Below are 14,103 nucleotides of genomic sequence, written 5' to 3'. Positions count from 1 at the left end.
TGGGAGGCACAGGGCAGTGGCTCCAGGGAGTGTTTGGAGTTTTTATTGCTTTTATGGAGTGACAAAAAATTTGTCCTGTTAATTCCTGCAGTTCTGGACCTTTTTTTTTTTTTTTTAAATGTTAATCTGTCTGCATCTTCAACGTCCCTTGATGGGGCTGAGCGTCCTGGGGTTTAGACCATCATGGGTGTGTGGACTTGAACCCAAGGAGGCAGAAAATGCTTTTGGAAGTTCAGGATGAAGGATGCCGCAGAAGGCAGTGTGAATGCGTGAAGTGAGGCTCAGAAACCGGTACCCTGAGCCTCGGAGGTTCAGCTTGTTGCAGAGCAGAGGCACGGGGCAGGTGGCACTACCTTTTTTCCCTTGTGGCTTGGATTCCTCCCAAAAGGGGAGCTCTGGCGGGACGTCAGCACACACGACGTCTGTCTCCAGCATCGTCGCACAGAAAAAAGTGTCGGCTTGCTGCTGTGCAGAGACGTTACTTGCAACACAAACCCACGGTGGTTTCCCTGGACATCCGTCCCTTGCCTGACTTTGGACTGCCTCATTTATTGGGGTGATTTCTCTCCTCAGATCCTTTGCTCCAGGAACGACTGAGGTGGCCGGCTTTGCCGAGCCATGACTCGAATTGAGTTTTCTTGCAAGCTGAGCCCTGCTGAACTCGCTGGGAAAGAGAGGGTCGTACCAGATGCCTGGACGGTTAGGAGTCGGCTGCGTAAAAGAACGGAGTCTGTATTCTGGTGCAGCTTTCTCTGCTTTCGTGTCCCCCTGCCTCTGCAAAACGGGGCTTTGTTTGTTGGGGTAGCCGTAAGCGCAGGGGTGTGTGAAAGTTCTGGTAAGATGCGGAGGCTGTTGGGGGGTGGATGTCTACCCAGAAATTCTCCTAGGTGATTGTGCCTCTGACCACGCTTGTTGTGAAAAAGCACTCGGTGTGGAGGTGGGATGCCCCCGGGCAGCCGGCCTTTCCTGCTGGGTGGCTGGGTGCGTGGAGACCCGGAAGCGCTCGTAAAGGTGGCACGCTTTTCCTGACCGACCATGAGTGTGGGCAGGGAGGATGCTCATGTTCAGGATTCTAGAGTTTTCTCGTCTGTGATTTAATGACAGATGAAGTATTCCTCACTGTTGTGAAATTGTTTTTTGTTGTTTTGTTTTATTTTTCGGGTGATTGATAGGTCTTGCCACACTTTCTTCTTTTATTTATTTGAGAGGGCGCGAGAGCATGAGCATGGGAGGGGCAGAGAGAGAGGCCGAGAGAGAATCCAAGCAGGGTCCGCGCTGTCAGCGCACAGCCCGACGTGGGGCTCGAACCCGTGAACCACGAGATCATGATCTGAGCTGAAATCAAGAGTCGGATGCTTCACTGACCGAGCCACCCAGGCGCCCCTCACTCTCTGTTTTTAAAGGTGTCGAATTCCCCGATTGGCCTCATGAAGGAGTCCTGGGGTTTTACCCTTCTCCTTTGTTTCTCTGCTGCTTTCCTCCAAGCAACTTGAGAAGCTCTTCTTGTCCTCCGGAACCATTTAAATCTGGAAGCGGGATCCTGTGTGTTGCACGGCTGAGCGTGTGTCAGCTTGGACCCAGTGTCTGCTGCTGGGACAAAAGCCTTGGTGCTTGACAGGTTGCATTTTGGCAGTTCGTTCCCAGGATGGGTAAAGGTGCCATCCTTTGCTGTTTTCACGTTGGCCATATGTGATACTGCGACTTACTAGAAGAAATCTATGTTTGATCTTTGTCCAGTTCCTGGCAGAGCTCCTGAAACCCGAGGAGCTCCCCCAGGGATAGGACTGCTATTCAGAGCAAGCCCCCGTCCGCCCACACCTGAGTGACGTTAATGAGCTTGCTCTTGGGATGGGGAACCTACCTGGGAGGAGAGTTGGAGTTCAGGCTCACCTCGGGAGGGCAGACGGGCTGGAGGTTGACCCAGTCATCAGCGGCCGACGATTTCATCAGCCATCCTGAGTGTGAGGCCTCCATGAAAACGTAAACTACAGGATCAAAATGGAAATGGGACATGGGAAGCCATAGGATTAGGAAAAATGTATTGAGTTGGACGTATGTGGGATGGGTTCCTGTCTTAAAAGAACTGATTTTGAGGGGATTGCTTTTACGTTTATTTATTTATTATTTTTATTTTATTTTTTAAAATTTTTTTACGTTTATTTTTGAGAGAGAGAGAGAGAGAGAGAGAGCACGAGCATGAGTGGGGGAGGGGCAGAGAGAGAGGGAGACAGAATCGGAAGCAGGCTCCAGGCTCCGAGCTGTCCGCACAGGAGCCTGGAGATCATGACCTGAGCCGGAGTCGGACGCTTAACTGACTGAGCCACCCAGGTGCCCCAATGTGAAGGGACTTTTTAAAAACCTGCACAGAGATTCTGATAAGCCTGCTTTGAGGATCATGTTGTGTTGAGTCACTGACACTGAGAGTGGGAGCGGAGAGCTCTGCCCTGTAGGAATATCCGGCCCTCCCGGCTGACCTGCGCACGAACTCCTCCCCCCGGGGCACACCTGCCCTGACTGCTGGAGGCACGCGAGGTCTCTGCAGCTCCTTTCCGGTCCAGCCCAAGTACACGCAGACTTGGCGACAGCCTCGGGGCTGTTGGGCATCACTTGCTTGAACGGGGAACCAGATGATTTTTATTCAAACTGCAGGCTGTCTGACATCTCCTCTCTGTAGGGGAGTGAGATTTTGCACCTTTTCCAGTGACTCCGTGTTAGTAGATGCAGACGAAGGGCAGAATTCACTTCCTGAAGTTAAGGCGTATCGAGTGATTTTTATCATCTCTTTATTCAGTACGTTTTAGAGTCACGTCAGGCCTCAGGCCCCAGATCTGCCCGCCATTCCGCCAAGTGTCATGGATGGGATCTTCAGTGCTGGGAAGGGCACCCTCTGAGGTCACAGAATTGGCTCTTGTTTGGGAAAACGTGGGCAGTGCATTCGCTGTGCCCACGGCTCCAGGGCAGGTGCTCCCAGGACGGGTCGTTACTCCCGGCCATTTCCACAGCCTCCTGCAGGGGAAGGCCAGGGCACTTCGATCGGCGAAGCGGGAGCCAGAATTGCTGTCTGCCTGGCAGCCTAAAACAGGGCCTCCGCGGAGCCTGCCCACAGCACGTTCAGGCGCCCCAACTGTACCTTGTTTATTTTTTCCCGAATCTGTATTGTCTTTCAAAGGAAAAGTTGGTGTCTTTGATTTTTTTTTTTTTAACCTTTGAGAATCATTTAGCTGTTCACTCAACACATATTTGAGCGTCTACTCTGTGTCTGGCCCCGTTCCGGGCACGGGGACAGAGCAGCGAACAAAATAGCACATATCCCTGCCTGAGAGCTCACACGCTAATGGGGTGAAGGGGAAATGGGCAGCTCCTAGAGCCAGGAAGTGGGTAGGCGGGTTAAAATAATGTGTTTGGAGTAAGACGGCGTGGGTTCAGACCCGGCCCTGCCACGCACACACCCGCGTGTGACCAGGTTGGTCAGCCCCTCTGCACCTGCTTGCCCTATCTGTGAATAAGGGTGTCGACGCTGCCCTCAGAAGGCCCTTGTGAGGGTTCAACACGTTAGTGTCTATGCAGCACTGTAAGGAGTCCCTGGCACATAGTAGGTGCTGAGTCCTTGGCACATAGTAGGTGCTGCTAGATGCCTGCCATTGCTGTTGTTACCCCAGGAGGGCATGAGCGTCATGGGAGCAGAGGGAGGAAGGGAAGGGGGTGCCCAGCAGAGGCAGGGAGTTGCCATTCAGAAGGGTACATTGAGAGGTGCCCGTTGAGTAAGGCCTTGGAAGACATGGGGGGATGTGCACTGTGGCTTCCCTGGGAGGGCACTCCGTGACCCGGGTCCTCCCGGGAGGGCACGCCACGTCCTGGGTCCCCCCGGGAGGGCAGTCCACTTCGGCACAGGCAGCGGGTCGGGGGGCAGGGACGGCCCCAGTCTGGAATGTCCACGGAACAGCATGGTGGGGGTGGAGTGAAGTCGGGGCGCCGGGGACTTGGCAGCCGGTGTGAGGACTGAGGCTGTCGAGCCGAGGGAGGGCAGGGGGTGGTGCACTCTGACTTACACTTTTGTAGCGTCACGGTGGCCACTGGGGGGAGTGGACCGAGGGAGGAGACGGGGACGCTGGTTGGGAAAGGCGGGAGACGGTCACGCCACTGGCCACGTTGGTCCCAGCAGAGGTGATGAGAGACGGGCAGGCATGGAATACAGCCCGGAGGAGGGGGTCTGGATGTGGGGCCTGGGGGAGAGAAGCGGTGAAGGTGTCGCCACGCTGTCTGGCCTGAGCTAACGCGACGGAGCCACCGTTAACAAAATGGCAACAAAGTCTATGGACGCGGCAGGCCTGGGGGTGCCGGGGGCTCGGTTCTGGACACGTCAGACGTGAGACAGTGTGTTTGTTTCCTGGGGCAGCCATAGTGAAGCACAGACCGGGTGGTCTGACACAGAAATGTCTCCTCTCACAGTCTGGAGGCCAGAAGTCTGAGGTCAAGGTGGCGGCCGGCCCGCCCTCCCTCTGGGACTCTGGGTCGAGTCCTTCTTTGCGTCTGCTGGTTGCCGGTGATGGCCGTTAGTCTCTGGTGCCCCTTGGCTGCACCTGCCTCTGTCCAGTCTCTGCCCCTGTCCCCTGGCCTTCTTCCTGTGTGTCTGTATCTTCACATGGTGTTTTCCTCTTGTAAGGACCGCAGTCCTGTCGGATGACGGCCACCCTAATGACCTCATCTTAATGGCATCCGCAAAGACCCTATTTCCAAGTCAGGTCACAGTCACAGGTTCTGGGGGGTTAGGACCGTGGTGTGACTTTCTGGGGGACACATTTCAACCCCTAACGGATGGCTGTTGGGCATCCAAGTGGAGGTGTTGAGCGGGGAAGGCCTGGGGGTGCCCGCGTGGGAGATGTAGGGGAGTCACGGGCGTGTGGAGGGCAAAGCCGTGAGACTGATGAGGTCGCTGCCACGGGGCGAGTGTGGCTGGTGCCTGGCGGTCGCAGGGCCAACCTGTGGGGGACTCCCGCACACGGGGCAGAGGAGAGGCACCCAGCAGCGAGACTGAAGTGGGCAGGCAGGAAGTCGGAGGAAAACTGGGAGCGTAGAGTCCCGGAACCCAGAACGGAGACCGTATTTCCAGGACAGAGTGGCTGACTGGGCAAGATTCTGCTGAGGGAGGGGGTCAAGTGAGAGAAGCGTGGAAAGCACTGGATTTGGCAAAACTGAGGGTTTTTCCCAGAGCAGCTGTGTAAGTGTTGAGAGAATTCTAGGTAAATACTTACCCACCTGGGTTATCTCATCAATAGCTTATGTTTCTTAGCAGTTTTTTTTTTTTTAAGGTTTGTGTATTAAAAAAATCTTTTTTAATGTTTATTTTCGAGAGAGAGAGAGACACACACACACAGAGTGTGAGTAGGGGAGGGTCAGAAAGAGAGGGAGACACAGAATCCAAAGCAGGCTCCGGGCTCTGAGACGTCAGCACAGAGCCCGACACGGGGCTTGAACCCACAAACTGTGAGATCATGACCTGAGCCAAAGTCGGACACTTAACCGACTGAGCCCCCCAGGTGCCCCTCCCTGCTGTTAGCTTCTTAATGGACTGTTCAGATTTCAATTTCATAACGACTTTTAACACAAATTTCTCATTGATACAAGTTTTTTTCCAAGCAATACCTTGTTCTTGGTGCTTAGTTTCAGAAAGAATTCTTCAAGCATTGCCTTCTTCCAGTAACCTGATAGTTTCTATTTTTTCCCCTTCAAAATAAAAGCTGCAGATTCTCGTGGACACTGGAAGCAGCAACTTCGCCGTGGCAGGTGCCCCGCATTCTTACATAGACTCGTACTTTGACACGGAGAGGTGAGTGACGGGCGCGTGGCTGGGCGCGGCAGGGTTTCGGGGCACCGCGTGAATACTGAGCAGACACTGGCATAAGAGAAGCCGAAAGGCTGTGTTGTTTAAAGGAGGGGGTCTGTGTATGTATGTATTCGTGTGTCGGTGTAGACATCTGCGTGTATATTTGTATGCCTAGATATCTGTGTATATGTAGACCTGTGTGCATGCATCTATTTGTGTAGACATTTGTGTGTATGGCTGTGTGTATATTTGTGTGTGTGTGTACATATTTCTGTGTATGTATAGACATTTGTATGGTTGTGTGTATTTGTGTGTATATATTTGTGTAGGTGTAGATATCTGTATATGGTTCTGTATGTACTCGTCTGTGTGTGTGGTTGTGTGTATTTGTATTTGTAGACATCTGTATATGTAGATATTTGTATATAATCGTGTGCGTATTTGTGTGTATGTGTAGATACTTGCATACGTGTGTATGGTTGTGTATCTATTTGTGTGTATACGTATATGGTTGCATGTCCATTTGTGTGTGTATTTGTAGATATCTGTGCATGCATATATGGTTGTGTGTATGTGTAGACATGTGTGTATGTAGATATCGTGTGTGTACGATTGTGTGTATATTTATATGTATCTAAATATTTGTGTGTGTAGATATCTGCGTATGTGTGTATGGTTCTATATATGCGTATATGTGTATATAGTTGTGTATATATCTGTGGGTATGTGTATGTGGTTGTGTGTATATCTGTGTGTATATAGATGCACAGATACCTGTGTAAGTGTATATGGTTGTACGTGTGTAGATATCTGTGCATATGTGTATATGGTTGTATGTATATTTGAGCATATGGTGTGTGTATATCTGTGTATGTATATATTTGTGTATATGTATAGATATCTGTGTATGTATGTGTGTATATTTATGTGTATGTAAATATTTATTTGTATATGTAGATAGCTACATACGTGTGTATAGTTGTGCATATGATTGTATATTCGTGTGTATGTGTATATGGTTGTGTATATATCTGTGGGTATATAGATGTGTAGATATCTGTGTATGTGTATATGATTGTCTTTGTGTATATGCGCAGATATCTGTGCATATGTGTAAATAGTTGTGTGTATATTCATATGTGTGTATGGTTGTATGTATATGTATATATTTGTGTATATGTATAGATATCTGTGCATATGTATATATGGTTGTGTGTATATTCATGTGTCTATATGACTGTGTATCATTGTGTATGTGTAGACATCTGTGTATATGTACATATCTGTATGTGTCTATGATTATTGTATATTTATGTGTATGCATATGTTTTTGTGTTATGTGTAGATACCTGCATATGTTTGTATGGTTGTGTATGTATTTGTGTATATGGTTGTGTGTGTGTTTGTAGACATCTGAGTGTATGTAGATATTTGCATACGTGCATATGGTTGTGGGTCCTTTGTGTGCATGTGTAGACATCTGTGTATGTAGATATTTGCATACATGCATATGGTTGTGGGTCCCTTGTGTGCATGTGTAGACATCTGTGTGTATGTAGATATTTGCATATGTGTATACGGTTGTGTATGTGTCGATCTCGCTGTGAGTATATGGTTGTGTGTTTTCCTGTGAGTCGTGTACTTGTCTGGGTATGCGTGTACACACAGGTATGAACTCCTGCCAGGGGAATCCACAGGAGGATTCTCCTACCAGCTGTGGTGCCTTCTCCTGGCATCGACTTGATAAAAATCTGAGTCAGCTGGCCTTTTTGTAGTCACACCCGGTTTGCAGACAGCACACCGTCCTCTGACGGTCCTCGAGCCCCTCTAGCCCTGATGTGGCAGGGGCTCGAGCCGGGAGGGGAGCGTTAGGCGTCAGCGTGAGGCTGTTCTGGGCAGCGGCCTGGGCTTGCTCGGAGATCCACCTTTGCTGTCCCGAAGTTCAATGGTGGTCAAGGTGTGGTTCACTGGGACCACTTCTGTGACTCGCTTAGAAAGGAGCACAGAACATTCGGTCTGAGGACAGGGCTCCAAGCCTGCCGTTGTGGGGCAGGCACCTGAGAACAGTGTGGAGCCTGGATGGCATCGGGCAGCCCCCGCTGGGCTCCCGGGACGGCCCCCGGGGCCTCGTGGCAGCGTTGGGCCCCAGAAGAGCCCACGGGGTCAGAGTCGCCGTCTTCTGGGTGCCGTTGCTGCCCAAATGCCATGCACATTTCGATTTCACATCTCTTTTTGTGACCCTAAAATTTAACCTTAAACAGAGAAAACAAATAAGGGGAATGCGGTTGGCTCTTCGGGCTGGTGAGGCGTTGCCAGACCCTGAGCTTCCACATTCAGTGCCCTGCTGCCCGTCCTCTACATGCCTCCCTGCTCACTTTCCTCGTCCACAGTCTCTGTTCCCCCAACTTTGGTTGAGGGAAAATAACAATTGGGAAGCTTCAGAAAACTGTGGGCGTCGATAGTAAGGCAGGAGACGTCGCCCCGTGTGGGAGAAGTGCCCGCCTGTCTTCTCCCGATGCCACAGCTCGGTCTCCATTTTGGTGGCACAAGAGATGTGGTCCTCTGTAGGCACAGCTGGAGAGCAGTGGTGGCAGGTGCTAGGCAGGCCTCGTGGGGCCACCAGATACCCCGTGGGCCCGTCCTTCGAAGAGCCTGTGGCTTAGTGTGTGACCCCGTGCACCGAGAACCTGTCATTACTGAAATTCCGGGGCGAACTTCCCAGCCAGTGACTGTTTATGACAGAAGAAGACTTGTGGGTGGCCCAGAGCTTTTGCTATAGCCACAGATGTGCAGCAGGGGGGCGTATGTGTGTGCACGTGCGCGTGTGCACGGGGCTGGGGGCTACCCTCTGCCCTTTCCCCTTCTGACGGGCCGTCCATCCACATCCTCTGCCCCCAGCTGCTCAGTCTGGACTGTTTCGTCCTAGAGCAGGACTTGGACTTGGTCCAGACCTTGATTTTATTCACGTAGCACAGGAGGCCCAGGAGGCCAAGAGACTTGTCCAAGATCAAGCTTCTAGGTCAACAGTTCCTGAACCTTCAGCCCTGGCACACCCCCTTTTTCTAGCAAGTATTTGGGAATGCCCTGAATGAATTGGAAAGGCAGTATCGCTTACCTGCATGTGTTGAGTCTAGACGCCCCGGGACCGTACGGGGAGGATGGAAAGCGGTCATGTGGACAGAGGTGGTCGGTACCTTGGTCTGTGCACACTCTGGGTCGGCTGCAGGGGGAGGGCTGGGAGGTGGGGGCACACAAGGCTGTGAGCATCCCCGGGGGCCTTGCAGCAGCCAGTGCAGACGGGGAGAAGGGGGGTTGAAGTGGACTCGGACCCCCAGAGCGGCTTGGGTTGGTGACATGATTTAACAAACAGGCGAAGAATCTTGGTAAAGTTGTCCCTCCCCCAAAAGTGTCACCTTCCCCGGGTTGACTCGCATTTCTGGAAAGTGCAAATGCGTATTAAAAATATGTAAAAAAATGTATCTGGGTGGCATAGCAACCTTAGCCCTCCGTCTTCTTCACACTGCAGGCTGTAGTCGCGACACGTACCTGGTGTCCCCACACCTACCCTGTGCTCAGAACACGCGTGTGCAGCACACTCCCTGTGCTCTGAACCTCGTATTCGAGGCTCAGCTGTGTCTTTAGTGGCTTTCCTCCCCTGGGGTAGTTCTGGTTTTCATCACGGATTTGCAGACATGAGAGACAGTAGGAGAAAGTTCAACAGAGTGAAGCCAACATTTGAGAGACGTGTGTACTCACATTAGATTCCAGGATGCAATTTTTAAAAAAAGTTTTTTTTAATGTTTATTTATTTTTGAAAGACAGAGAGAGAGAGCACGAGCAGGGGAGGGGCAGAGAGGGAGACACAGAATCCGCAGCAGGCTCCAGGCTCCGAGCTGTCGGCACAGAGCCCGACGCGGGGCTCGAACCCACGAACCGTGAGATCATGACCCGAGCTGGAATCAAGAGTCGGACGCTCAACCCACTGAGCCACCCAGGAGCCCCTCAAGTGTGCAGATTTAACCCTGTGGATGAGTGTTCCCTTCCCAGTGGGTAGACGGTAGTGCTCGGGCAAGCGCCCGCAGCCAGGGATCAATAAAGGCCAAAAGAGCACTTTGCAAGCCAGTCCCTTCTGCCGCGCAGATGCGGTTATTGAAACCGGGGTAGGTCGCAGGCAACGTTACAAATAACCATGTACGGTATTTACCCGACCGTAGCCTGCGGGGGTCTTTTCTCGTTTACCTTTTGCTTTGTTCACGGTTTGGCCGTACGGTGGTCCCGTCTCAGGCTTCGGGAGGCCACGTCTTTCTAACCTCGCCGCTAACCTTGCCGGCCGGGTTTGTGGTCAGGCGGCAGATGTTTCTGTTTTTCATATTTAGGTGTTGAGCCCCGTTTAAGGTGAAACTCGTGAGAACGTCTGTAGCTCCCCCGATGGCCAAGCCTTCCCTCCCGCTAACTCGCACAGGAGGGCTGAGGGCTCCCTGCCAGCTTTTGGGGCCCTCAAGGGTCTCCTGGGCTATCCACACGTGGACGAGCAGAGATAACAGAACCTACCAGCGGGCGGGGGACGCCCCTGGCTCTGTCGCCCAGACCTGAGCCCACCTTCTTGGTTCACAGGTGATGCTGAAAAGTTCTCAGTACCCAGAAGACATCACCCACATTTTGGGCCTCTGGCCGGCCTTTTAAGAGGACTGTTCCGTGAAGCATCACATTTCTGAGTTTGGGGCCGGTTCTGCTCAGTCAGTGGCGCCCCTACTAACAGCGGGCGTCTGCAGGTTAAGCACTCGCTCAGATTTACGCCAACGTTCTTTTCTCTCCCTTCCTCTGTGCCCCCCACCCCCCGCCCCGCCATGTTTCTCCCAGGCTTCTCTTTGATGCAGATTTAATATTGGAAAGATAGGAGCGTTTTCTGTGTAAATTATGTATTACTAATTTGCCTGTTGCTTTGAGCTGACTTTACAGTTGGCCTACGGTATGCTTTCCCCCATTGTATTTGATGGATGCCAAGAGAACGTTCTCCCTTCCCTTCTTAGTTTCTGACAAAGGGTTCTTTTCTGAGATGTAGCTGCCTGCTCTATGATGTTTCTGTGTTTGCCTGTCCCTCTGATCTCCCTCAGTTATAATAAGGTTCCTGGTTGGGTTTGTCAGCCTCTGATTCAAGTCCCCCAGTCTTTGGATATTCAGGTTTAATGCTTCCTGAAACATTTCCCAGTAATTGGAGCTTTGGCTTGGGGTTCTTTGACAAGAGTTCTTTGATTTATGGAATGAGCTGTCAGACTACCATTAATCATTTGTGTAGCTTTTTCCCATCAGAAGCCCGCCTTTCATGGTGGCAAACGTTCCGATGAATTTCTACATGGCAAAAAGAAGATTGTGTATTTCTTTAGATGTACTTCTTTTTTAGCCAATAAAATAGCCTCCGGCCAATTGGCTTGATTAAAGAGCCAACATACTCATTCCCCTGACCTTCTACTAATCTCTTCGGGAAATTAAACATCTTTCCATTAAAATGTCTCCTCCTCCCATACTCCATGCGGGGGGCGAAGCCCTCAGGGTAGTCGTGGCAAAGGAGCAGTCGATGCCTGTCGGTAGAATTAGGATGTTAGGGGACTACCGGTGACCAACTGAAGGAGGCTGAGCTGGACCCCTGATGCCCCCAAGAAATGCCTCATGTCTCCGTGTGCGACGATGCGGACATTCGATGATTTAGATCATTTCTCAAGCCCACCCATTGTTTGCCTGTCCCAGACGGGACTGTTGGAGCCCATGAGCTTTGGCCACTGTTGAGGGTGTTGACGAGTCTCCAGGATAGACAGGCTAGCTGAGCAGCCCCAAGGGCCATCAGTGGCCCCACCCACTCTGGTCCGGTCACTCCCAGAGCGAGCAGAGAAGGGGAGGGAGTATCTGGTCACTTGGGCCAGCCCAGCAACCCCAAAGGTAGGTTCCAAACCCCCAAACAGGCAGAAGAGCCCCTGGCTGCATTCTTCCGGAGGTTCCACGTTCCCGGGGTGCGGTGGTTTAAGAGAACCAGGTCAGACCTCAGGACCCCACTCTTCAATTCTGCCCTTACACCTTCTCTTTTTATGTCCTCTGAAAACGCCAGGGGGTTTCTTTCAAAACACTACAATGTTCTGTGGCTCTTTTCTCCTCTGCTCGTTGATTTCACTTTCCACTCCTGTGTTCAGGCAACACTCAGAGGCAGAATGCCTCCTGAACTGGGTCCCAAGTGGGTTTTTTTTTAATGTATTTATTTTTGACAGAGAGAGGGGGGCAGAGCGTGAGTGGGGGAGGGGCAGAGAGAGAGGGAGACCTAGAATCCGAAGCAGGCTCCGGGCTCTGAGCTGTCAGCGCAGAGCCTGATGCGGGGCTCGAACTCACGAGTTGTGAGATCACGACCTGAGCTGAAGTCGGTCGCCCAACCAACTGAGCCACCCAGGCGCCCCCGGTTCCAAGTGGGTTTTATTGCCGTGAGCAGACTTTTTCCTGGCTGCCTGCATCGTTGATGGATTGGGGTTTCTGAGCGCCCAGAATGGACGCCACGGGAGGAGCCAATGTGGGGTTCTCTCTCAGTGTCGCTAATTAGTGAGCGGAGCCCTTGAGAGCCACAGCATTTTAGTGCCAACGAGTAGGATGTTAGAGCATGAAGGCAGAGGAAGACTTTTCTTTTTTAATTCAGTCCTGGAAACTATACGTCCATAACCCTCAGCGTTGCTTACCATTCATCCCTGAGGTGTTTGCCCTTTGAGGTTCGTTTCGGGGAGCTCGGACAGCGTGCATTTACTTTTTTCTCGCGTTATCCACAGCTGTGCTTTCTACAGGGGTGACTGCTAGCCGCATGTGGCTGTTGAAAATACGCAACGTTAGGTGAAACCAGTTTACCTCTTCAGTCACCCTGTAATCTGTAATCGTATTTTACCGCTCAGTGGCCCCTACGGTTACCATGTTGGACAGCACCGATCTGCGGCCAGTTCTGTTGGACCGCACCCCTCTAGGACTCAGGAGAACTCTGCCTTTAGACACCAAGCCCCCTCCGCCGCTCCTGACCACCTTAACCAAGCCGTTCGACAGACTAACCCCCTTTCCGAGGGGTGGCTGGACTTCCAAACGAGACCGTTTTGGGTATTCAGTAAGAGTAACTCTGTAGGAGCGTTTTCAGGGAAAAAAATTCTTACCTCTTCTAATAGTAGTTCCTAGATTGAATAAAGATAGCAAGTGATTAGATAATTATCATAATGGCAGCTATTTTTGTTGCGTACCTGCTGTGTCCCAGGGATTTTGTTCTAAACGCTTTCCAGTATTAACTCTTGTTCCTCAAACTTAAACCACCGCACGAGGTGTGGTGCTATGTTGTCTCCTTTCGGCCAGAGGCACAGAGAGGTTAAGCAACCTGGCCCGTATCACACAGCTAATAAGCGGTTGAACGCAGTCAGCGTGACATCACCTGCCTCAGCTCTGCGGGTGGCACTGAAATATCCAGAATGCCTCCCCCATGAGGGGAGTAGCAAGCTGGTCAGGATAGTGTAGAAAACATGCCAAATACATGTAAGAGGCTGGTTCAGACTCCGACGATATTAGCAAATTCTAATGAGTGTTCTATACTCTGGGCACAGTAGAAATAAAACAACTTCTCAAAGGACAGTTGTGGTACTTCAGGTGGTTTTGGGGAGATAACTAATCATTTAACATTTATTAAGGCAGACTTTTTATCTTATTTCTAAATTTTTATTTTTTTATTTATTTTGAGAGAGAGAGAGCGTGAGCAGCAGAAGAGCAGAGAGAGAAGAGAGGGAAGAAGAGAATCCCAAGCAGGTTCTGCCCTGACAGTGCGGAGAGCCCGACTCGGGGCTCGATCTCGTGAACCCGCGAGATCTTGACCTGAGCCGAAGTCAGACGCTTAACTGAGCCACCCAGGCGCCCGAGATAATTAATCTTTCAGATCGGAAGTTGGCAAACCAGGACCCGCAGGCTACGACCCAACCTGCTGTTGTGTTTCTGTTCATAAAACGTTATTAGAATACAACAGCGGGCCTTGTTGATGTACCGTCTGTGGCCTCCGTCCTCATTAGATTTGCATAGCTGGGGAGTTGGAACAGATCACATGACCCGCCAAAGGTAAAGCACTTGCTTCCTAGCCCTTTCCAGAAACAGTGTGCTGACCCTGGAGTGGATCCTAGGTAGCCGCTCTTGTTAGCAGTGGTGGATTTGCGGACTCGAGGAATGACCCGAGATTGTCAGCAGGGCCCGAATAATTCCGTGGTTTCGTTGCGGGTCACCGTCTCTGC

General features: G+C 51.3%; 1 protein-coding gene across 4 annotated transcripts in view; it reads left to right on the top strand.

Annotated features, from left to right (window-relative positions):
* The window catches only part of BACE2 (beta-secretase 2), a 91,516-nt gene that overhangs the window by 34,731 nt on the left and 42,682 nt on the right, over window positions 1–14,103 (top strand). For all 4 annotated transcript variants that reach the window (XM_060640497.3, XM_060640498.2, XM_060640499.1 and 1 more), the window contains exon 2: window positions 5,739–5,827. In XM_060640497.3, the coding sequence (XP_060496480.1) occupies window positions 5,739–5,827 (89 nt within the window). The remainder of the gene's footprint in view (window positions 1–5,738; window positions 5,828–14,103) is intronic.

The sequence above is a fragment of the Panthera onca genome, chromosome C2, assembly GCF_046562875.1.
Source record: "Panthera onca isolate mPanOnc1 chromosome C2, mPanOnc1 haplotype 2, whole genome shotgun sequence".
NCBI lineage: Eukaryota > Metazoa > Chordata > Mammalia > Carnivora > Felidae > Panthera > Panthera onca.
The sequence above is the reverse complement of the archived record's forward strand: the minus strand, read 5'-3'. Positions and strand labels throughout refer to the sequence as shown.